Raw genomic sequence first — 25,077 nt, 5'->3', positions numbered from 1 at the left:
TACTTCTGCTCCTTACCTCTATGGGACTATAAGGAATTGAAAGCAAGCTAGTTGGGAGAATTTTCCTACTCAGCATCACAATCTTCAGCATGGTTCACTTTCTCTTCAACAAGATGGGAAGACAACTGGATCATACTAGCTTTTCCTTTCACCTCTTTGGAGCTGAATGCAGGAGACAGTTGTGGGCATGCATTGCCACCACAAGAAAGCATGCAACAGGAACACTTTTCTCCTATCTTATGGGGATTGTCTGATAGTCACCTAATACATCCCTTAAAAAAACAGCAAGTAAGATTTTTTATATTTGCCATAATCAAGTAAAAGAAGTTTAGAAGCAGATACTCTCCTTATAGAGCTGCTTTTTCACTCCTTTCTCCCTTGTTCTTAAGTAGGTACCCATGCTTTTCCTATGGCAGTACATTATGAGAATTCATCCTTGCTTTTTGTGTCAGGTTATCCCTGGCCACCAGAACATAGTCAGGTATCTTCTGCTAGAAGATTGTTCATTTAACCTTGTATGTCCTTACCTGTCAAGGTCAATCAACTCATTGGATATCCAGCTTGTGGCAAAATATAGAAGTCATCTACTTAAACCAGTGCTGAGCCTGTGAAACACTGCAGGAATTTCTCCCCACAGACCACCATCAGCCAGCCTCTTTTTACTATGAAAGAGCCCTTAAGAGAAACTGCTATCATCAATAATTTGCCTTCCCATCCAAATCCCTAGGTTGCCACAGCAGCAGTACAACATGCTTTCAAACAAAGAACCATCTGTGACAAGCCACAGTAATTTACTGCTTCTTTTGAAGAGTTTTGCACTCGTGCAAATCTTGCACAGCACTGAAGGCATGCAAGTGTACATAAAACCTACCTCATAGTAAGCAGGAGAAAAGGCCCCAAAAAAGCAGTGAGGTGTCCTCATGTGGCAGTTTTAGTAGTAACTTGGACTTGGTAAATACAAGGAGTTTGCTCTTCAGACACTGAACCCATGGATAATTCAACCACAGAACAATGACTTAGTCAGAAAGAGTAATCAATAGCAGGCCATAAAAAAATGATACCAAAAAAAAAAACAAACCCAAAGACGTTATTTCTTTCAGTTCAGAAGGAAGTTTCAAATAAGCGCTTCAGAGGAATCTGGACCCGAATGCCTTTCAGTTCATCCACAATCCACAACACTGACTGTTCATAATGCATTTTTATTTTTTTCCTTTGTACAAAAACAAATATAAAATTTAAATCCAATAGAAAGTGTATACTAGCAATGACAAGTTTACATTACAATAAGACAGGACAATGCGATGTGTATCTAACACCACATTAGTTTTAAAACTCTCAGTGATACATGCACTATATAAAATAAAAACTGCTAGAACTTTTAATCTATTTCTACCAAGAATACCCAGGTATCAAGATAGTCAACAACCAAAAGTAATCTTGATAGGGGTATCTACAAAATTAGACCTTTTCCACACACAAGAAGAAACCAACATTAATAGAAACGCTTATCATTCTTTGTTAAAATCCTCTCACAAAAGCCATACATAAAATTCTTAGTAGATACAGAAAAAGCTCAAAAGTTTATTAGCATAGGTAACCATTCAGTAGTTTAGAGAATCTTTTAGACATTTTGAAGAAATACTGTAGTTTTCAATCTGTATTTTTCCCCACAAAGCCAGAACTACATCGACTCCTGTTTCAAAACCTAGTCAGTGGTTAAAACTAGTTCTTGAGTGAAGTCAAAGAGTAGTGTACAAAATATTTAACAGAACATGGGTGTGTCATATGAGTCTGTTTACTTCTCGAAGAAAGTCTTTTCCACATTCAAGGTTTGTTTATTTGTCCCATAAACAAGATTGTACCTGAGGGAATGAAACAAAAACTAGGATTTACCACAGTCTGCAAACATAGTTAAACTTTTCCATGAAAGCATAACAGTCCACAGAACATGGTCGAGCCTCATCACAGTCTTGTCTATCCTCCCCCAAGTTTGTTAGCTCTGAGTAGACAGCAGAGAAGCATATGTTTGGATAGGTGGCTGGCTCACATTTCTAGACACACGGTTCTTCTGATGCTCTGCGGAGCCTTGGGCTGGCGACTGCTGCCAGCGCTGGCAGTTGTATCTCGTTGCCCAGTAGCTAGCATATCTATCATCCACATGGCACTGCAAGAAGTTCACATGCTACTGAAAGTAACCAGGTCGGCTCTGCTCTAAGAGTCAACTCACGCTGCAAAAACACCACGACCACTTATATTTGGACATTCACATCTGTTGATGGCAGGCCAGGCCAACATCCCAGGTCCCTGAAGTCCCTGTTTCTGTCCTTGGTCCTTGCGCTAATTTTACAGTCCATCAGAAAACTGGGCCAATTCACTAATTCACTATCAGTAATAGAGCTATTTTCTCTCCACACCAGGGAACTAGGACCGTTAAAGATGGTGTTCTTTTGTACCCATGAACTTGCCATGTCAGTTTGTTCGCTTGGTAGCCAATACTTTTCCCTGTGCTGAGCTGTATTCTAAAGATAATCTATTGTTAAAGGCAAGAATATACTTGTCGTAGTTATACTTCCAATAGTTCTTTTTTTATTACCACTCAACCCCCACAACCCCACCCCCAAGCAACAGCTATTGAGTAGCTCCAGACTTTTCCCAGCTGGGAATTCTTTTGTCTGTTGCATAGCTCATATTTAACTTCCAAGGAAAAATACATACAAGTACTGCTTACCTGTAGGATTGTGCCGGATGAAGAATACAAATGGCCTGTCTACTATGAACCAAGGGGGAGATGACCTGGCTATTAAAATTGCAGCTTGCAAAGAGAGATAAGATTTGAAGTTAGACAAAGCATGTAACATAAAACAGCATATATTTGATTAAAGTGCAGTTTCCTGATGTATACTAGGAGTTTATACAGGCAGAGATAAACAGCTAAAATCTACCAGCTTAGACAAGAAGCGTAAGTCACATTTTATTCCTATAGGAAGCATAGAAAAAAACAACACACACAAGGCCCACAAAAGGCTGGAAGGAAGTCTTGGGTTATCATACACAAAGGATATAGCAGCTTACTCTTTGCCACCTGGATAGCCAGGAACTTTATACCAGTGACCAAAGTGTTAGCTATTAGAAAGAAGTTTTCCAGAAAAAGGTAAACCTGTTTATACTTCCTAGAGGATACCAATGCTCTGATCAATATCAGCAAGTTGATATTCCAAAGAAATTACATAATACAAAATCAAATCAGTTGATATTTAAGTAAGTCTACTTGGAGACCGTTGCAGGAAGTGCTCTCTTTGCTTAGTGGCATAGCCTTTTAAAGCAGTTTTCCAGTCTGCTAGATATCAGTAGAGATGCTTACTTGTTGCTGCAGAAGCTTTGGTTCCATCTTCACTAACTTCAATTTTTGTTTTCTGCAGAACATGAGATACATGAAGACCTTCTGTTCCTGAAAAAAACAAGAACAGTATTTCCAATAAAACTAGCAGTAAAATCCTGAAGTATCTTGTAGCTCGCAGCTACGCTAGCATAGCTAATAACAAGAGGTGCTATAATCCTGCTGAAATCTTGATGCTGTTAAGAACACTACTGAATACAGTCACTAAGTCTACAATTACAAAATAATAGAGAATAAGCTATCTTACTCCTCACTCCTCCCCATTTACTAGCCTTTATTGTTTTATGGTCTGTTAGAAAGTGTTTTTTTCCCCCTAGTCATTTCTTTATCTGAATTTAAGTTACATTCACACTTATCTCAGTGTTGAGAGGCAGAAAGGACTTCGCAAGACAGCTTGCTTTCGTTAAAACAGGAATTTGTTTTTCCAGTTAAGGTAAGCAAGCACAAGGCAAACTTTTGTTACATCTCTGTAGAAGCTTAGAAGTTTGATGGAAGCAGAAAACAGAGATAAGATGACATTTTAAAGCCATGAGCTTGAAAATGTCTACACACCGTTTTCAGATACTGGTATTTGGAGCTCTCATTTGGTCCAGTTGTTTAAGCTAGACATTTAGTCCATTCCTTTCCTACAGTTTATGAAAAATTAAGTTTTAAATTAATATTAAATACATACTTCAGGGAAACTTAAATACTAATGCAGTTGCATCTTCAATTATGGTCTAAAGTATTGTTGTCTTTCCATGATTTTAGGCAATGCTTAAGAGACTTGATTTGCAAGATCAAATCTTAACTTGAAAAGCTCACCAACATGATTTACTGCTGCGATGCAAGGCAAAAGAAAAGACATGCAGTATTCAATAGAAGCAAGAAGCCATGCTCGGCTGGGTACAAGACAGAACTTTGCTTCAGTGTCATGGTAACACTTACCCAAGACAAAACAGACAACTGCATTGGTAAGACAGCACTTCATTCAGTGCCAGAAACTATGAATAAAGACCACAATGGATTCAGAAAAATAACTTACTTGTTATTTTTGCAAAATTTGCCTTTGACTCGTCAAACATATCTGTAATACCAAGTGCTTTCAGAGGGTCCTTTAAGTCTGTTTCTGCTACTGCTGTAAATCTAATTGGAATAATCAAAAAAGAATATATCAGAATTATGCAGGAAAGTTACCGTAAGTACTATGTTTCTCCTGTATCGGAGGAGTTATACATATAGTTCCTCCCAAACACTCCTTGAAGGAGAAATGGGTGATACGAGTACTTACTTGGGTAAAATAACCTGCACTCTTTTTGCTACCATGGTTGTCATCCAGCTTCCTATTGTCTTCGTGCTGATGTGGGGAATAATAGCAGAGAGTGGTGTTGTGCTTTCCGTAGGCAGAGCAATTAACATGCTTATCATTTCTCCATGGTATGGCAGTTCAATTATATTATACCACAGCTCATTTGGAGTACTTGTAGTGCCTAAAAAAGAGCACAGATAATGAGACAATTCCTACAGCCTTAAATCTCTATTTTATCTTCAGATACCTACTGCTATAAGAGTCTGCTAGGAAAGCTTTTCTCCACACCTTAAAACTGATTCTAGAGTCACAGACTGTCTAGCTCCGAGCTAGACATCTCTTCAAGGAAGTGGCATGGCATCTCTACAGATGCTAGCTTGACAAAAAGCACAATTGGGATGATACTGTGAAGCATATGATACCTATTCAGGCTTTATATTTTTTCCCCAGACAAGCCTCATCAGCCCAGACTGGAAAACCAGCTATGCTAGAAGTCACCAGGTCCATGAATCAGCTCAGATTTACTGCAACTGAGATCAAGCAGATTTGACTGAGCACTGAGAAGCAAAAAGCAAAAAAAGCAGCACATTATCTTTCTAAACTGATGAGATCTTGTAGACAAGCTCTTTTTCCTCCGAGAATGATTAAAATAGCTCCTGTTTGAAATAGTCAGTTGCATTTACTCGATTTACTTGCTTAACAAGACTACTTCATAACGAGATCCTTGAAGGTAGTGGAGAACAGCCACTTTGGGGTAACAGAGAAGGCCAAGTGGATGAGAAGGAATGAGATAGCAACATCTCTGAGTTAGAGCAAGTGCTGGGAAGACTGTTTAAGCAATCCTCTTTTCCAAGTTCCCTTTGGTTGCTGTGAGATTTTTGGCATGTGGCTTTCCACAGGAGTTTCAAGTGAAAACTTGAACTACAGACAGGGTTTCTGGGAAAGTTTTTGGCTAGCAATAGAATTTTATCTTTCCCCTTTCTTCATGTGAGTTTGCACTTGTCAGCTCAAACTGAAAATTGAAGTCTTCATTAGAAATTGAATCTTGTTGCCAGGACCATGCTTTGGCTGAATTTGTATTGCTAGAAAACTAGTAGCATTGCACTTATTAGGCAAGAATTGTGTCAAGTTTTGTAGTTTATTTCCTTTTATTATGGTACTCAGACTGTGACCTCCAGATCAAAATAATGGTTGCAGAAGTCACTACAAGGAAGTTACAAATGGTAACCTCTCCAACAGTGAAATACCAGTTTCCTGGTCTGCTGTATACTGCAATCCTTACCACTGAGACATATGAAACAGGAGATTTTATCTTTGTAACCAAGTGATGGGATTTAACGGTGCTTAAGTTGTTTATGAAATTTGAAAATGGATCTTTAAACTCTTAAAGATCAAAAGGATAGAAGCCCTTTGTTAGGATATCCAAAGATGGCCAACCTAAAACAAGTTTTAACTAAGGAGTACTTCTGCTCTTTTCTAACCTAGTGACATTTCTAATCTGAATTGATACCAACGTAATGAAGCTTTTTTTTTTTAAACCAGCATCAAGAGAATAATGAAAAACTTTGAAGATAGGCTTGCTAAAGCCTGTCTTTAGTTATGAACTTCCTCCAAAGTCCACAGTTAGAGCATACACCACAGTAGGCTTCCCCATTTCCCCCAAATCACGCTTGAAGCAGCTATCTTAAGTTATTCATTCTCTAATACATGCGTTGTTTTAAGATGAAGTTACAGCTCTTTACTTTAACACAAATCAGCTAATATTAGCTGAACACTACTGACAGTAAAATTAGGTATTTAAAAGCATATCAGCGGGTCCTTTTTGTCTGCTCTTTTGGATTTATCGGCAGTTACATTTCCAGGCCTATTCCTCATACTATCAGTAGCACATAAGGAAGCAAGTTCCAGACAGCACTGCCCTCTTCTGAGAAGGACACAATGGAAGATGTTCTTTCATCACAGCCTTAATTTCTGACCAACAAAAATCCCCACACATTTAGAAAGCTGAAACTATGAAGTACACTGTTAGCTGTATCAAGCTGCATATGTCAGCTCTGAGCATCTCAGAAGTCAGGCCAAACCTGCTGGGCTACTTCTCTCTTGTGACTCAATTTGAATTTGAAAAGCAGCTTCACACCTTCAGCAATAGTCAACACACTAATCCTGTACTCTGCTGGCTCCCCCAGAACCGTTGACTGTACAAGCCCCATTTCTTTATTACACAGTGAAATATAGACTAATTCTACCCTAATCTTTTACATACAGCTCATCACCAGATAAACCTCAAGTTTCTGTTTCTGTTGGCATGTCTCCTTCATTCTCATCCCTTACAAAAAATTCTTCCTACTGCAAGGTTTAGACAATATGTAAAGTTCTCAACTTCAGTACTTCTCGTTTTTCTTTTTGAAGACAAGAGGATAAGACAAGTACTCTGTTAGAGTGTTTGACCTTAAGCAACTGTTAAATATCTTTAACAGCAACTTCCCTCTATACCTCACCAGTACAAGATGCTTTCATAACTCAAAGCCTCCAGTATCAGCCACAACAAACAATACTATTAAACACCACATATACAGCAAACTCTGGTTTGAAGGAAAGAAGCAAAGTTTTACAACCCTTCTTGGGTATTTCGTGGTAGTGAGGGTTACTGAGCTTACCACAGCGGAAGATAGATAATTGGGACAGCATGGGAACTTGGTAGGTCTTCCCATCAGCTCCATAAAATGGACGTTTCTTTGTATTTTCAGGTCGAAATCGTGATTTCCATAAGCCCTTGAAATACACGGCATTTACTAGAACCAGTCTGGTTAAACCATCAACATCATCTGGAGCTACAACTTGATCGATCATACCTAAAGAAATAAAGAAAGACTGAGTACTCGCTGTGTTAACACTAGCCAGTTGTTCACAAAGAAACTGAAGCACATATTCCTTTAAGCCTTTTGATCTGTGAACGCACCAACTATTCATTGCGTAATACATTTGAGATTCATGCAACCAATGGCTGCATTCTTTTCTTCGTCAAAAAGCAAGGGATATTTAGAAAGCAAACATATGTAGCTGGTCGATAGACTGATGTTATAACTAACAGGGCATTATGCTTTTCAACATGTGATCAGATCTAAGATTTAAACTAAGCAGGTAAGCTTGGTAACAGTTTCAGCTAAAGCACTTCCCCCATTCACACACTGCTTGTAACACCGCTACACAAAGCTGACGGCATGGTATAGAAAATTTGACAGCCTTGCTCCACAAATGTCACATCCAACATCATTAGCAACACTCCTCACATCCAGGAGGCAATGGATTTAACTCCGAGATACCAAACATGGTTCTAGGTCTGTAGTTCTAGACTATGCTGCAAAATATGACATCTAAGCATATCTAAGTTTGACAACTACATGGCAACAAGCTTGAACCATGCGTAGTTCTATCAAGGCAGTGTTAATTAAAAGCCTTCTACTAAATATGACTCTACTAAACAACACTGACACATATCTTGCAAAGATTTAGGGTACTAACTGCAAAGGCTGAACTGCTCTAAAGCCTTTTAGAAGTCTGATTTACTGAGTCACCTGCTTCTGAGTTGCTTTGCAAGCACGTCTGACAACACCTAGCTCCAGAAGAACACTGCTTGGATCTCTTGCAGGTTGAATGAAGGCAGAGAGCAGTAGAAGCTCCCTGAATGCAGAGGCAGATGGGCTCACGTACACACATGCACACAGACACCCACCCCTGTCGAGGCCAGCAGGCAGACACATCTGCTAGAGTAGTGGGACTGCAGATGACCAGCCCACAGGCTCAAAGCATTACACACGACAGCTTAAGGACAGTATTCAACTGCAAGGCAGAGCTTTCTCTCCCTCCCTTATCTTTCTCCAGTATTTCCAGCCACAACTGAGAGGTCTCAGACGCCATGCTCATGCACAGAAAACACTCGCTAATACTCACCCCTTGTTTCATTTTTCACCCACTGGTTGATGGAATCACACGCTGCATTTGGGTCCTCGAAGTCCACGCTCTTGACACTGCACTGAAACACCTCTTTGTTCCTTGTAACAAAAGGCACTTCCATTTTAAAGCCACTCTTTGCAAATACTGCATTAGCAATTGTAACAATGTCTTTATTCTTTTTTGAGACTATGAGCCTGTTTATCTTCTTTAACGCTTTACCAACTCCTAGTTGGAAAGAACAGCAAGTTTAATTTAGAATAAAATGACAAACAAAACAGTTACCTTATATGCAACTATTAATGACACGAAAGCTCAGACTAAGTGCTGGTGTAGAGAAAGACCAAAGCAGACATTCTGAGGGGGCTTCCAAGATACCCATATCTGATCTCTTATCTGGAAGAGACTACCATTTTCCAGCAAATACATTATTTTCACTGTGATGTCTGCTCCCCACCTAGTGGTCTGCACAGAACGCTATTGACAATGCTGAGGATAAATATCGGGATTCAAGTCCTAGCGTGGAATTACTAACCACTCTTCCACAGAAGAGACTATTCTAAAATGTAAGTCACAGTATATAAACCCATATAACCTGTCAGCTACGTGACAGTGACAGAAAAAGTTGACAACTCAGCCTGATCACTTAGAGCCAACATGATTACAGAATTATACAGGTAGTCTTAAACCTCAGAGCAAAAAGCATAAGTTATTTTCTCACCATTCACCCCCTCCATTTACTAGAGAATAAAGGAAGATGACAATTTCTATACAAGGTTCAAGTAAAGCCTTAAGTCAAGCCTTAGGCCAAGACATAGTCTTTAAGGAAACTAAATTTGCTACAAGCGTTAATCCCTCAACACATGAGCTTGCCTTTAAAGAAAAAAGAAAAGCAGTGTAGGTTCCAGTGTTTACAGCCAAGACCTTTAGGATCTTAAAGCAGCTCATACTGAGTGCTTGCTAGCTCCATCACTGCATGTGAGAGGATGCATATGGCAGCACGGAAGAACTGTCATGTTCATCATACCCAGTTCTCCCTGATGTTATAGCTTATGAGTAAGCGCTTGTCTACACAGGGAAGCTATTGCCAGTCAAGAAACATAACGATCAACCTTTATATTGGATAGGATGCTCGGGTGGCTGTTTTTATAGCAGTTATTAAAGGGCTCCTTGTGTTTCCCAATACAATTTAGGCAGGAACAATTCCAGACTACTTCCCTATGTAGACAAACTTAAGAGAAGAGCTATGAAGGGAACGAATTAGTCGGGTTATTCTCTTAGCTGCATATAAGAAAAAGCCTCAGATGGCTTTGCTGTTTATATCATGAATGCTTTAGCAGTACCGTTTGTATGAAGTTGTATATGTTCACTCTCCAATATTATGGGCAAATTCTTTTGGAGAACATACCATAACAGAGGTTCTCAAACTGTATTCTGTGGACCACTGGTGGTCCACGGAGCACTTGGTGGTGGTCCGGGGAGAGCTGGCTGGTCTCATGATGCTGGCTCTCCTCCTTGCTTCCAGCTGCTAAATTGCATTAAAAGACAGCTAAAGATAAATTAAATACTTTCCAACTATTACCTTTCCAAAGCAGTTGCCATATTTGCCAAAGGATTGTAAGACTGCAAGGCAATCTTGAACAAGAGCAGAGGAAGTCTGTGCAAAGAGACAGGTAGCATCCCACAACAAGTCTCTATAGCAAGGTACTGGCTACCTTCGGAGAAGTTTGAGAACCTCTGTCTCAGAGAGAATTAGGAGGTGTGCAAGCCAAATAAAACCAGTTGATATAATGCTTCAAAATTTTTGCAAGTACTCATGATTTGAGCATTCAAGTGTTCCTAAAGTTGGTTATCCCATGGTTGGAACTCTAAAACATTTAGATCTTAAGCTGACAAATCAATTTGCTGTACTTTAAACCAAAACAGCAAAGCAAATGAAGACAAGACATGTTATACAACAATGCTGCTCAAGATTTAAAAATGCACTTACCTTTTGGAGTACTTCCTATGCCTGGAAGGAAGGCAGAATGCCGGCACTAAGATGTTAAGTCTTGCTGGCAAATATTCACAAAAATACTCAGCATGCAAAGTAAAGCAGCAAGAACCTTCAGCCTACACCCCCTAGAGGGGCAGAGATTGGCAGAGGAATATAAACACGCATGCATGCAGTGTCAGGAACAGGCAAGCAGAAACATCTGTTTCAAGAAGGCAGTACAAGAACTACAGACTTAGGGATCCTGACAGCAGAAACATGAGTGAACAAAGCTGAAGAATAAAGTCAAAGTATCAATTGCATGGTTAGAATTTGCACTGGTTTTAACATGACAATGAGAAGTCATCTATTGCGCTGTTGTCTCAGAAGTCATACATTCAGGGTTGTTCAGTACAGCCTAAAAGGGGTAGTGCAGCCTTCCTGCACAGGGCTGGCACTGGACCTCCACTCACAGTGTTCTGGGAGACCACTTTGCAAAGATGAGGGCAGGTCTGGCCAGGGCCATGAAATCATTAACAAAGCTGCTAATAAGCCAGTTCAAGAATATGTAGATGCCCATACGTGAGTTGCCAATTAACTTCAAGCATGTCCATTTCTTGCTTCAGTAACCAAGTTAATATGTTTATGATGCAATCTCCCAGACTTTTAAAATTATCTCAAAACAGCATGATTCTGACACACACAAGAAACACCACAACACAAACCACACCCGAAGAACCTTAGGAATCACTGACCATTTACACTGTATCTCATCATAGTTGTCAGCTGCTTCTTTGTCTTGCCATCAGCACCCAGCTGCAACACCCCCAGAACAGATGCAATCCCATGAGGAGAAACTACTACATTGTCCTGAGGCTTAGCTTTCACTATCTGATTGAAGACCTGGATTCCAACATCGGAGCTAAGTTCCTCCAGAGGATAAAAGCTGAACTGGGAACACACAGATGTTAAAGTCCCGAGAAGAAAGAGAAGTGGGAAATGCCAGTTCATGATTTCTGGTTTGAAATAACCTGTAAGAAAACAAGAGGGGAAAAGTTAAGTCATCTTTCATGAGTACATCATTTTTCATCATTTCAGCTTTTTATTTACCCTACATGTGCTCCATGCACCACTCAGCCCTCTCACAGCAGGACTCACACCTGCGTTTTACTGCCAGCAGTACTTCAGGTCTAGGGACTTCCAGAAGCAGAGACAACCACGAACAGCTAGCTATCAGTGACTAGGCAGCAGGACAAAACCCACCAGGCACCAGGTTGGGAGACACCCACTGCCGCCCCCCTACCAAGCTCTGTCAGTTTTATGTTGCAGATAAACTGAGCTGGAGGATAAGTTAGTGCTGAGAAGTGTGGTATGGTCCTCACCCGTCAAGATACAACAAACTAGAATACTTCATAGATCATTTTCTGCAGTTAACAGAAGCAGCACGTGTACATATGCAAACAGGCCTTCTGTTGTGGGAATTTACACCTGCCTAGAATAACAAAAGTTAGCTGCATAATTAGCATTTTTCATGATGGGTAACAGGAGGAAGATGCAGATTGTAAAACGCAAGGTTCAGTTTGGATTTTAGCCTTTACTTATCTGCGTAAGGAAATTAAGCAGCTCATGGGGGCAGAAGGAAGTTTGTATTCGAAGTGGGGCCATTCTTCACCTGCAGATCCCAAGGCTTTCCAGAAGTCAGCACTGTTACCCCCACGACACCATAGAAACTGGGGCACAAGCAGCAGCAACAATTTGTTCAGGACCTCTCAGCATCTGATTAGAGAACCAAGCCCAAATCCTGAACACTGTGTAATATTTACCTACTAGGCTCTATTTCCTCCTCATGGACGTGTATTCAATCCCCTTTTTGTTAGGGCAAACAAGTACTTAAAGGAATAGCCATGCAATAACCTTTTCCATGAAATCAGGCCCTCTCACTCATCCTTCAGAAGTTCAGCTACATTTCAAAGACTTTAAAGTTTCACCGTTCAAGAGTATGGGCTTCCATTTTCAGACCAAGAAGGGAGCCGGTTCCTCAGCTGAGCACTTTGGTGTTAGTCTTCCAGACACACCGATGAGTCAACAAGCAGCCCAGCTCACAGAGGGCTAAACAGGCTGCAGAAAGCATACAGCTGATTAAAAAGCCATTTGCATACCACATGTAAAACCTAAAAATAGGCCTCTCCTCCACCTGAGCCTTCTGATCATCAGTACGCACTCACTCTTCTGGCTTAAACTACCCCGGAGCTGGAGGCCAGTGTAGACTCGTTATTCAGCAGAGAGCATCTCAGCTGACACCGTTTCAGCAGCCTGCCTCCCACTCGCAAGAAAGGGCACGAGGCACCGAGGAGCTCTGCCATCACACAGCCTACCTACGCTGCAAGTTCAGACCACGCTGGAGCACTTGGTTACCAGAAAGCCAGCTGGTGTTTCTATAGATTCGTTTAATCATCTTTTAATAGCATGTACTTTGACTGTGCTAAGACTTGAAAGCAAACGCAGCATTTCCATTTTCTTTGCCATTTCAGGAGGCGCAACGAGCCTCCTCCAGCTTGCTGTTGCAGCACAGAAGAACCAAACGCTGACCACGAAGGAGCAGAGACACAACATCTCTCCCCCAGCCCAGCTGCTGATAAATGGGATGTATCATCGTTAGCAAGGCACCTGTCAACTGATCCAGGTTATGTCAGAAGTGAAAAGGCTGTCCTATAAAGGCTAACAGCCTGCCTGCTATTAAACAGCCTTCCCTAGCAGACTTAATCCTCCTCTATCCCCCGAGCACTTTTGGAGGCCCTGAAGAGCAGTTCCTTCCAAAGGAGCCCCATACCAGCACCACCTGGCAACACACAAACCTACTCCGAAAACTAAACTGGACTTGACCCTATTCCAACAACTAAACTGAACTTGACTGATCAGACGTGCAGGAAGAAAGCCCAGGTGCAGCCCGAGCCCACCAAAGCCACTTGCATGGGTCACCTCCCAGGTGTGTCCCGGGCCTCACTGCTGGCTACAGTAGGAACCCATCATGGGCAGCACTGGCAACTTGACAAGGAAAATGACTCTGTACTTTTCTTTTTAATGTTAAAAGACATTCTTCATAGAGTTCTTGGATACAAATATATACAAACCACGTGAAATCTCCAGTTTCGTTCTTAGAGAGAAGGCTGCCTCCCTCTCCCAGACAGCAGCTGCACAGACAGAGCTGCCTCGCGGGAAGCATCATCTCTGAGCTTGCCACTCAGAGAAGATAGAAAAGAGATGGCCAGCAAGCCACCAAAACCTACCAGGAAGCCCAATTGATAATTACAAAAAATTCTTGATTCCAGTATAATCAGACTTTTACCTTTATGTAGGACCTTGGCAAAAGCAAACGAGACAAAAATACTAGAGCTTCTTAGTAGGTGTACTCATGATCAAGCAAACAGTTAATGCTGGTGCAATGCCGCCTGTCCCATGCAGTGATGGAGCCCCCGCATTGCCGCAGAGCACACGACCCTTGCAAGCTTTTGAGCTTGCCTTTGATAGCGGCAGCCCCACCTGATCCAGCTGGCAAAGCAGGAGGGAGCTGGCCCTTTGGAGCATACCTACCCGTGACACCTGACATTGCCCAGAGCGTATTACGAGGGCAAAGACCAGGGTGACACGTCTATGAAACTAAGAAAGCTACGATTTATTGTCACTTATGTGCTGCATCTGCACAAGCCTAATTGAAGCCAGATATTTTTCCTTTCCCTTTAAGCTACCACAATGTATTGAGTCCCACATTTATTTTTTTATTTCTCTGGTGACAGCTCCCAGCAGCCGTGCATTTCCCCACGACACGTGGGAAGCCTTGTCAGAGTAACATGACTCTGCTCTCAAGGCCACTGCTGCAGATTTTTATTTTTATCTTTCCAAGTGAAAAAACGATGGCCTCCTGCGCCTGGTTTCCCCAGAAACCACCACGCTTGCCCAACCTCTCCCTCCTGCTATGCCATTAGGAAGGGCTGGTCGCTATTTCAGAGCACAATCTCTAGCAGATACCTACTAAATAAATGGAAACAAGGTCTGCAGTATTCTGAGCACAGGAAAAAACTAAAACCGCTTTTCAGAGATAGTTACTGAGCAGTCAATGCTCGGCCCTGCCATGCCCACTGTGTAACCTAAAGAGCTAGCTGAGGAGCTAATTTCATCTTTGAGCAGAAGCAGCATTCATATATTAATGCTCCTAGCATGGATTTCAGTATACTCAACTTTTATGCAGTTCAGTAACACGAAGTGCATTTGCATATCCTGAAAGAAACAGCTTAATCACAGTGCAAGGAGGAAAAAAATAATCTAAAAAGGATGTAGGATGTGTAGGATGGAAAACAGTTGACCTGCTACACAGAATACCAACAAGCTTTCAACAAACTTTCATAACTGAAGCTAAAAACTTAGCAATAGTTAGATTTGAACCTAAGGCTTCAGAAAGACAAATAGAAATATAAGGTAGTCATTTCTTTGTCTGTGACCCTTATAAATGTATATTTTATTTTTAAACAAAACTAACAGGCTAAGAGTAAAGCGTACAGACATATTCATTGACATGAATGTGAGCTTCTGAAAGATGCTGGACTACAAGAAAAATCCCTCTCCAAGGCAGTCCACCCAATTTTTAGATCAAGCACTTAGAGGAAGGAAAGCATCCCACTGGTTACACTTCTAAATGGAAGACCACAGAAATATTGACATTGACCCAACAAAATGTATCCTGGAGAATAATAAATTTCATTCCTCATTCAGACCCAGTTCTTAACCCTGATGCTCAGGTTTCTAAACAAAGCAGATGACTATGGCATGCACTGAGCTATATGAGAGATCCTTCATCTGTGGCAAGCTCACCAAGAACTTCATCACGCCCTCTGCCTTACCGAGCAGCACCATCCTGATTCCTACTCACCACGCTGAATTGGGAATTGCTGCCTCTATCTGACTGCAAAGCCTGGTTGAAGATGCTGCATAGTTTTAGCTGAATGGTCCAGTCAGGTAGACAGCTCTCAGGAAGGAAGAGGAACACCATGACGTGTCTCACCTGCACTGGTAGTTTCATATTATTTCATGACAGATGAAATGTCTTCAGGCTACCAACCTCCAAATGACCTCAGCCTCTAGCCGGTGTTACAAACACTAACCCTCACACATACTAGGCAGCGCACTCAGCTCTCACTATGCTCAACTATTTAGATCACCCACATAATATATAGCTTATGCTTTTGGCTGAAGTTATTATGGAAGCATTTACGTCAAAGAGGACACCGTGCTTCCAGCCTGCACCTGCAGAACGCTTGGTACAAAAGCAGAGGCACATTAATACTGACTGTTTGATCTGCGTACAGGAAAACATCTGATGGAGCTGGGAGGAGCTGTCGTCAGCCCCAGGCATGAAAGGCTTCTGAGCACAGAGATTCTCCCACAGGAAAGAAATTAGGTTATGAAGGACTTCACCTTCAGAGCTAGACTGGGCTGTTGCACTCTTTCCCAATAAGAACAGGAGAGGTTAGTTTGGTTCAAGGTTAGAGGGGAAAAAATAAGTTTTGAATCTGGAATTTTTTAGCTCAAGTCCTGAGCTGGAGAAGACCTGCCCCAAAGAGCCTGAAGAACACTTTAAGTGAATTAAGTAAGAAATAATGAACTTCCTTAGATTTCCACATATCTATACCTACTGCACTAAGTACAACAGCATGTTAGCATTCTGCGAGACATCTCAAAGCATTTATTTTGAACCATCTCTTCAGCAGCAATAAGGTACAACCCACAAGGATCCCTTTTCTAGCTGCAAGATGGATTCTGCAGTTTCTTTAAAGACTCATCAGGCATAAGGAAGTTTAGACACTGGACTTCAGCAGCAAGTGCAGCTAAAGGTAAAGTAAACCCAAAAAGCAGAGTCTTGCAACATTGCAGGTCTCACTTATTAAGTCCCAAATAGTTCAGAGCGAGCCCCTAGGTGCCCAGAGAAATTCTGCCTGGGCCAAATATTTGGGGGCATCTCAGTCTGAGATGTTGTCTCCTTGTCAGTGCCATCTGTACTACTAATTTAAAAAGTCTTATTTCAGCTGACATGTAAGCTCAAAGAAAGTGCTTCACTTGAGGCATTTAACCAACTCTCTACAGCAGGACTGAATAAATACTTAACCAAACTTGTTAACAGCCTTTTAAAGAGCTGGCTGAGCACACAGCAATTGTTTCTCTAAAGCAATGAGACCTCTCTGGTTGCAGTGAGAAGGTCACATGCTGGATCTTGTTTTTTCAGAAGATGCACTCTTGGCAACATGTTAAGAAACTCAAGCCTGCTGGTGAGCTTTTCCTCTCCCCCTCACAGAGGTTTGCAACTCCTCCTCTGCCTAAGCCTCTTACATTCCAAAGCCTTCAGCTACTTCTCAACGTGCTTTTGGACTCAGAGCAACAGGACCCACGTCCTGAATGTGGGCAAGTCCAGGTTCAGGAGCGGTGGTGTGTCTTCCACAGTGCACAATAGACAAGACAAGCCAGAGCTCTGAAATGTTGACTTTCTCCAGGTTTTCTGATATTCCTCAATGCTGGCTCTCTCCTTCTGTCTGAACTCTTTCCAGTGCTACCTAATATATGAAAACACACAGTGTATCAGCATGTCAGGTCACATGGAGGAGTAACACAACAAAACAGATTTCTGTTACTCAATACCCGAAAGGTTTAATACGTACAGAGCACTATACAGAAAGGATGATTAAGTTTTAAATATTTTTAAACAGTTCAGTACTTGCATTGCTCTGAAGAGGAGTAAATTAATGCCAAAACCATGATAAACATGCTTTGTACACCAAGATAAGCTGGAAGGACTTTTATTTCAGCAGACATTTTGCATGTTAAGATACTGGTCTGACTTCCGGCACCGCAGTCAGCTTTGCACAAAGGCATGGAATACAGTACTGGATCTGAGGCTCTCTTCTTCCAAGCTTAATCCTTTCTCTGCAATTTCTAATTCTCCCAGTCCATTCATCTGCTTGTGTTTGTTTCAAGATGGACTGTCTCCATCTGGAATGGCTCCCTCCCAGCTTTATCCAACCAGCCTCCCCTGCCAAGGGGGAATTTCCCAGTGGAGCTCCAACTTGTAAAACTGGCTGGCCCCAGATAGGAACCATCTCTTTGGCCAAGCAGAGTTCCCACATGAACGGAAAGATTTTAACGGCTCTTTACGAAGAGCCCTGACCACCACTTGTTGGGAGTTTCAGTTCAGCACGAAGGACAGACAGTCAAGCTTTACTTCAGGCTTTCCGCAGCCTCACAGCTAATGTCTCCAGCAGTCCATAAGCCAGGCTCATTTTCTGACAGCATTTACATCACAGAGGCTTACAAAGCCCACGTTTCACGTGGCACAGTACAACTGAACAGAGATAGCTTTAGATTTCACCGTTCAGCTGGAACCAGCCTACAGCTACACTGCACGACTTCGAGAACATAAATAGGCATTTATGTAGCATTTGCTTTTACTTCCATCCCATGCACAATTGAAAAAGCCAACTTACACTCCGCTTCACGAAGCAAACACTTCGCTTGTGCCATCCGGCAGGCGGCTTACAGAGGTGATTTGGTGAACTTGCAGTGCTACCACCAGTGTCAGACTTCACCTGCACTCTCATTATGGGAGACTCAGCAACCCTTTTAAGGGTTTCTGTGTTACTCCTGTGCTTAAAGAAGAATCTCCATGACCTCTAAGGTCCATCGTCAAGTCTTACAGTATCAGTAGAATTAAGGAGAATTATGCTTTTAATTTACTGGCATCCCTTTATTAAAGAAGTTACTTTGTTGATCTTCAGTTCTTTATGCAACATGGTTATTTTACCGTAATGAAGAAACAGAATGGGACAGCCAGCCCATCATGACTAATGCTGCAGAACCCGTTTTCCAAAAAAGATGCAACACACTACTGTTTCACAACACGGCAGTGAGACTATACCATACTGCTCTGGATTTATCCCTGTAGAGGGACTGATGGCTCAGTGATTAAGTATTTGCCTAAAACTTAGCAATGGGTTCAAAACCCAGGTTCCCATTTGAGTTTCTGTAGAAGAAAAAGCTTTGTGGAACCACAGCTCCTACTTTCACTGTGCATTAATAACGCTTGCTATGCGAGCACAGGCTCATTAAGAACCAAAGACAAGCCTACGGGAGTGTAAGTCCCCATTAATAAGGCACAGGATATTAACTCTTTGATAATGGACTATGTAAGTACAGATTTGTGAAATAACTCCTCAAGGTGTGGGATTAACAATGGCTGGTGTCTTACCAACCCTGTTTCCCCACCACCACCTTTATGTTAACGCCTGCCTCTGCTAGAGTATTTGACCTTCTTTTCCTCCTCGAAGAGCATGAAAGGGAAACAAGTACCCTTACTCTTTTCCACTTGCTACAGGGCTCCTCTGACATCAGGACTCTCACACCTCCACACACCTGCAGAGCAAAAGGAAAGTTGTTCCTTCTCCCCCAGGGAGAATTTTCTTCTGCTGGCCAGTGACAAGCGCTCTGCTGCACTAAAATTTCACTAGAGCTTTGACATGGCTCGAGAGTTGTTATATACCAGAATAAACAAGAAGTTGCCTTCAGATTCTACATGTTTTAGGTTTAGTTTACAGAAGAAATATTTTTCCAATTAAAAAAGCATACTACCAAGCCCAGTTCCTATCATTCTACAACCTACAGTTCAGTCTAGCTTTATAACACAACTTATTAAGAAAATAAATTAAAAATTAATAGATATGGCAGGATCTATCAGCCACGTGACATCCAGCTGAAGCATGTGCACAATAGAGATGCCCAAATGGTGAAAAGACAGGCTTTCAATCTTCCAAATGGTCTTTAAAAGAAAAAGAACACATTTATTAATATTAAAGTTTCTACCTATTTTTTTCCTCCTACAAGAGGTAGAAGAAAGGCAATAACTCTTAGCAGTTTTATGAACTTACACATTTGTATTTGATAGACTTATTTCACCATAAAAGTAAATTGGAACAACTCCAGTGTTCACTATTCATCATGAGAACTTTTAAAAGATCTTGTACTTATACAGGCCGATATCCAAGACCTTAAACATGAGGCATTTGTGTCTAGGGAATACTGCCATGAGACTTCCAACAAAATACTTTGAGAGACCAGGAACACTGTTCTAACCATTTACAGTGCTTGTTGTTGTAACACTGGAGTGATAGGAGACTAGCCGTTTATTTATTAATCATATTGTACAATGTTTGTGATCAAGAACTTCCTATTTGCAAGTTAATTTAGATACCCTGTTCCAAACTGAAATATTAGATAAGTATAATTCTAAAGATGTAATTTAACCAAGGATAAAAGCTCTTAAAATTCAAGATTAAAACCAGCTCGACTTCTTAAATCTAGGACAGCTTCGCTGACTCAGACTTAAGCTCATGGAAACATCAGATACTAGTTTCTATTTGCCATTTCTCAGACATTTCAAAGCTAGCTTAAAGTTATCATAGTCTTAGTTACATTAGGGATATTTACATTTTTTTTTGCAGCACATAGGTTTACTCATATTCATCTTCCCCTTCAATTCCCCCCCCCCCAGCTTTAGAAGCAGAACCAGCCAACTACAAATGCCAGAAACCACTGGTGCTGTAGGGCTGCAGGAGTCACATCTAGTAAGGAGGCAGGAATGAGCCATTGTGCTGGGAGCCCCAGCTGTGCCCTCCGCAGTCATCTGCGAGAAGACTGACATTAACCAGTTAATAAGAGAATCAAAAGCTATTCAGAAGACTTATGTTTGAGAAAACATGCTCTTTTCATTAATCTGACCTCATTCCTGATTAATCCCACTGGCTTACCACAGGTTTCTGGAAAGGCAAGACCTGAATTTCCATAGGAAAAAAAAGAACTGAATATGAACTATGTACAAGAGTCTTGCAAGAAGAGATCATGACCCAGTATATTAAACCATCTGATTCAGTTCAGATTGGAGTTCGTAGGCTGGGCTGTGAGCTGTGCTAGCTGAGAAGCCTCCACGCAGCCCATCGCTATTTCTGTAACGCAGATGACAAACCTCAGCAGAGGAAGTAGGCAATTAGCTAGGACAAGCAGCCTCTTAAGCTGAGCTGCCAGAGCAGCTGGAGGCCTTGAGCTTGCTTCACTGCTGAGAAAGCTATGCGAACTACTTCTCCAGCATGAAGGTCTATTGCGAGACTGAGACATGTAGCTAAAAGACAAAGCCACCAACTTGTACATATGAAGTCTTAGATAGCTCCTTACTTCGCATCCTTAAGAAAACTGAATGGAAGATATAAAGCTAAAGTTAGTTCTACTCTTGGTTTTGTACCTTTAACATGTCAGAGCCCATAAAAAACTCCCTCCTATTAAAAAAAAAGAAAAAAAAAATACAAAAATACAAAAACACAACCTTTGGCCAGCTGAAGCTTGCAGTTCATATCAGATGACACAGCTGTCTCAGGACCAGTGAGAACCATCAATAAATAGCACAATGTGCCATTCTGCAGGAATAGGTGTTAAAAGTTCAAGCTGTTAAATAAGAAAAGCATTTAAGAAGAAAAAGCTTGGTCAAAGCTACATAGCTGATGAACATACATTCTTATTATCTGCACATCAGCCTACCTAAGAGGTTAAGATGTACCAACAAATCCCAGTAATGCTTCTGGAGACTCCTGTATAACTCACAACTCCAGCTGACAGTCTGCCACTGACAGGTATCTCCCAGACAGACAGCTTGTACCTGCACGCTGCAGCCACTGCACATGCACAGCCTTGCGCTGCGGTCTTCAGTTCAGAACTTGCTGGTGATGAATCTTGATGGCCTCCATAGATGCTCTCACGATCACAAGATAGTAAAAAAGTTAAACCTTAGGCTGCTGTTTCTAAAGCCCAGGAAGAAGAGAACAGGAAGCCGCCTGCAGCACATGGTTTACATCACACTGTGGAGTACGGTCAGCAAGACTGAGATCTCCACCTTCAGGAAATCACCTCACAAGATGAGTATCTTTTTGTATTTAAACCACTATGTGGCATAGTTACCAGACACCAGCATGAGTTACCTCCCAGTTTCATTATGAAACTATAAGCAAAAGCATCTTTCTGGCTATTAAAGGTGAACACTGGACCATGGACAATTACAGTAAAACAGGTACCAAGACTTGCGTTTCTGCAGACACTGCTCACAAAGAGGTGCTAAAGGATAAAGTATTTCACATAGCATCTAAGTATCTTAAGGCCATAGTAACTCAAGAAACTGTGGTTCAAACTAGAATTATCACTAGATTTGTCCCATCCTCTTCCTGTCCATGGTCACTGGCTCCTACTTCAGCAGCACCTCCCCTGTGTGCTGGCACAAGTACCCATGCAGTTGAGCTGTGAACCACATTGGTACTAAAACATGAAGGAACAGGGCACAGGACAGCTTCTTTCCATAGCACACCAGCCTAAACATCTGTGTAGCTGTAGGATGTGATCACCTTTATTTTTATCTTTGTCTCCTCCCACCCCATCGTTTTAGCCGTCACAGAGGGGACTCACCTGAACACATACCTGGTTGAACACATTCAGCTTTCTCCTGTTTTCATGCCTACCAGCCATTCACTTTAAGGTAACTTTGTATTTTCATAATTCTCTAAATTGGAGTGTTAACCTTAAAGTTCATTGAAGGAGACAGGCTATTCTATGCTACCTGCTCTCCAAAACTAAAAAGAAAGGGCAATTCTTAAATCACTCCACTTATTCACAAGCTGCTTATGGTTAATAGAGGTACTCTGAATGACACTGTACTTCCAGGCTGGCAAACCTTTGCTGTAAAACATGATTTGTAAGAATGCCACAGGGTGACAGGGAGGATGCCCAGAGACACACAAGGATGACTGTATCCAGTAACAGTTTACAGATTAGTGATGATTAATCCGTCTTTTTCCTGTCTTCCCATGTATAAAATCTTTGGCACTAAAGAGTAACAGAATCTGGTTAACAGGCCAGCTAACTGGAAGTCTTTGTCGATTAGGCTGGATTTCCCCCTAACTAATGGTATAAAGGCATGCTGCTTGCGATTAAGCAATTCAAGCTGTCCAGGCAACCCTGACCTGAGGTTCCAGGGAAGAGCTTCCAGCAAGCCTCAGCTTCTTCAATCACGAGCACTGCAGTTGCCTAGCAAGGATCAAAAGCCGTGACCGGCTGCACAAGCTGAGCAGACACTGCACGCACCACCTCTGAAGCAACAGAAACACAGCTTCAGCTCCCTCCAGACTGTTCCCTTACTGCAGAGGTATGCAATTTACATACATCTCCATTTTAATTCCTGGCAATAAGGAGAGGCAGGTATTTTGATGCATCTATATGCATACACTCTAATACAGTCTAAAAGTGCCTAGTGCAACATACTGGCTTTGCTATTTGACATTTTTTCTGCCTAACAGCATGCTTGCTGAGGAGCTTTAGGACTGGAACTGACAACGGAGCGACTCACACTGAAAGTCTCTGCATGCCTCAAAGACGTGCTAGTTTCCCTGTTGTCATTGACAACACCAAACAGAAGCTTCAGCACTTCTGTGTGCACCTTTAGACAAAATCCACCGCAGATTCCTGTTTTTTGGTACTGACAAGAGTTTATACCATCTCCTACACAAGGTACCTAGAGCTACACACAGACTGCTCTGTAATGATGGTCACATCACCACCCTCTGAAGGAGAGTTTTTGTAACACCCAGACACAGGTAGCACAAGCAAGAGCAACTTCCAGAGAAGCAGCTTTTCAGCATCTTAACCGCTCAGGCAAAATGTGCTGACAGATCGCCCAACATACAGCGTGCCCACAGTTTTAAAGGCCCAGTGGACCAGCAGTCATTACACAAAGTTTACTCCTGTGCCAGACAGCTGCTGCTCTCACAGGTTTAGTCACACGCCACAAAACGCCAGAACCCCAAGCTAGCGCATCTTACATATATTTGAACTCCTCTGCTTATTCATCCTGCCTCTTTACTTGCATCGGTGCTCACCTCACACATTTTAGGGACTCACCCGATTGCTTGGCAGGCATGCGGCTGCTTTTCGCATCGCTCGAGCGTCTCTGCAGCTTCTCCCCTGCTCCAAACCACACAGCAGTGCAGCTGCTACACCTACATACGGTTTATGAACAGTCACTGTGAAAATTGGTTCCTAATGAATTCCTGGGAAGACCAGGGGGTGAGACGTAACTAAATGCTCACACAAGAGAAAGTCAAGGCAGAGGAGGAAGTCATTTTTCAGTGCAGCGTAAAAGAGTCAGCCTACCAGGTTTCTCTTTCAGGAAGTTGCCCAAGAATGCAATTAAAACCACGAAAACCAAGCCACGTTTCAGAACGACATGCAGGCATGGGAAAGGGGAAAAGAAATCATTGTCTGAGGCCCCTATTCCACAGGTAGGTGCTCCCGAGTTTTAAAAGAGAAACCTGGCGCTTTCTTTTAACATTACCGGCTAGCGCACTGGTGTCGCCAGAGGTTTTATTTCTACGGGAGGACATCGAGCCAAGGCACCGAACACCATTTTAAACGAGACACAAAAGTCTCTGCGCAGCGTGCTGACCGCTCCCGCGTCCCCCCAGAAGCGAGGACCCGCAGCGCGCTCCCTCGCCACCCGGAGCAGAGCCGAGCCAGCCCCGGCTAAGCTCCCGCCTGCTTCGGCGCACGTCTGGTGCCACCAGCGCTGGCTAAAGCCTGCTTTAACGAAGAGACTTACACCCCTCCTCACCCCCAAACCGCAACGGCCGCAAGTCCTCGTCCCGCGTTCCTCTGTCGGGTTTCGGGCGCTCTGATTCCCGTTCCTCGGTCGGAGGAGAGCGAGCCCCCTCCGGGAGGAGGAGGAGGAGGAGGATGGAGCAGGGATGCAGCCGCTGCCGGAGGAGCTCGGAGCGGCTCCCGGCGCCCCAAGCCGGGCTCAGCTCACTTCTTGCACGCCCAGCGGGAAAAAAGCACAAAAACTCTTCGCTCTCAGAGAAATTTAAATAATAACAATTCCCCCCCACCGCGCAGCTGGCGCTAGGAAACTTATGGAAGCGGGTACCAGGAAAAACAGCACCCAGCCCCTGGGCAGCCCGCACAACGCCCGGCTTGGCGCGGGGAACCCCGCTCTCCCCCTGCACAGCCTCCTCCTTCCTCCTCCTCGCCCTCCGGGGCAGCGCTGCCGGCCCCCGCCGGCCTCCCCCCGCCGCTCACCTCCCCTCGGAGCACCCAGCCCGGTCCCGCCGCGGCCGCCCCCTCACAGCACCGCTCGGCCGGAGCGGCGGCGGCGGCGCCCGGCGTTTATAGGGCCCGCGGCCCGCCCCGCCCGGCCGCCCGCCCCTCGGCCGCCCGCGGGGCAGAGCCGCCCGCGGAGCCCAGCGCGGGGAGGCGCCGCCCGGCCCCCGGCCCCGCTCCGCCCCGCCGGGCTGTGAGGGGAGCGGCGCGGCCTGCCCGCGGGCCGCAGCGCCTGTGGCGGCGGCGGGG

At 43.1% G+C, this 25,077-nt stretch overlaps 1 protein-coding gene across 5 annotated transcripts; it reads right to left on the bottom strand.

Moving 5' to 3' along the window:
• Positions 1-1,179: 1,179 nt before the first annotated feature.
• On the bottom strand, positions 1,180-24,957 carry SERPINE2 (serpin family E member 2). Of its 5 annotated transcripts, none has more exons than XM_067002601.1 (10): positions 24,808-24,957; positions 11,364-11,639; positions 10,045-10,164; positions 8,637-8,864; positions 7,343-7,537; positions 4,668-4,866; positions 4,422-4,522; positions 3,362-3,448; positions 2,729-2,812; positions 1,180-1,862 (listed from the first exon to the last, which is right to left on the bottom strand). In XM_067002601.1, exons 2-10 carry the CDS (start codon positions 11,617-11,619, stop codon positions 1,825-1,827), a joined length of 1,308 nt encoding a protein of 435 aa, XP_066858702.1. In that variant the 5' UTR covers positions 11,620-11,639; positions 24,808-24,957; the 3' UTR covers positions 1,180-1,824. The 5 variants fall into 5 exon arrangements, with proteins under 5 accessions (XP_066858702.1, XP_066858701.1, XP_047918936.1 ...); XM_067002600.1 differs by lacking the exon at positions 24,808-24,957 and adding an exon at positions 23,635-23,656; XM_048062979.1 differs by lacking the exons at positions 10,045-10,164; positions 24,808-24,957 and adding an exon at positions 10,627-10,647.
• Between the last annotated feature and the right edge of the window lie 120 nt (positions 24,958-25,077).

This window comes from Anser cygnoides, chromosome 9 (genome assembly GCF_040182565.1).
Source record: "Anser cygnoides isolate HZ-2024a breed goose chromosome 9, Taihu_goose_T2T_genome, whole genome shotgun sequence".
Classification (NCBI taxonomy): domain Eukaryota; kingdom Metazoa; phylum Chordata; class Aves; order Anseriformes; family Anatidae; genus Anser; species Anser cygnoides.
The sequence above is the reverse complement of the archived record's forward strand: the minus strand, read 5'-3'. Positions and strand labels throughout refer to the sequence as shown.

Coding starts and splice junctions, on each gene's coding strand:
- SERPINE2 (XM_067002600.1), bottom strand. Junction 7,538..8,636: donor GGTGAAAAATGAAACAAGGG/GTGAGTATTAGC, acceptor TTATTTCTTTAG/GTATGATCGATCAAGTTGTA. Junction 4,867..7,342: donor ATTATCTATCTTCCGCTGTG/GTAAGCTCAGTA, acceptor GCTCTTTTTTAG/GCACTACAAGTACTCCAAAT.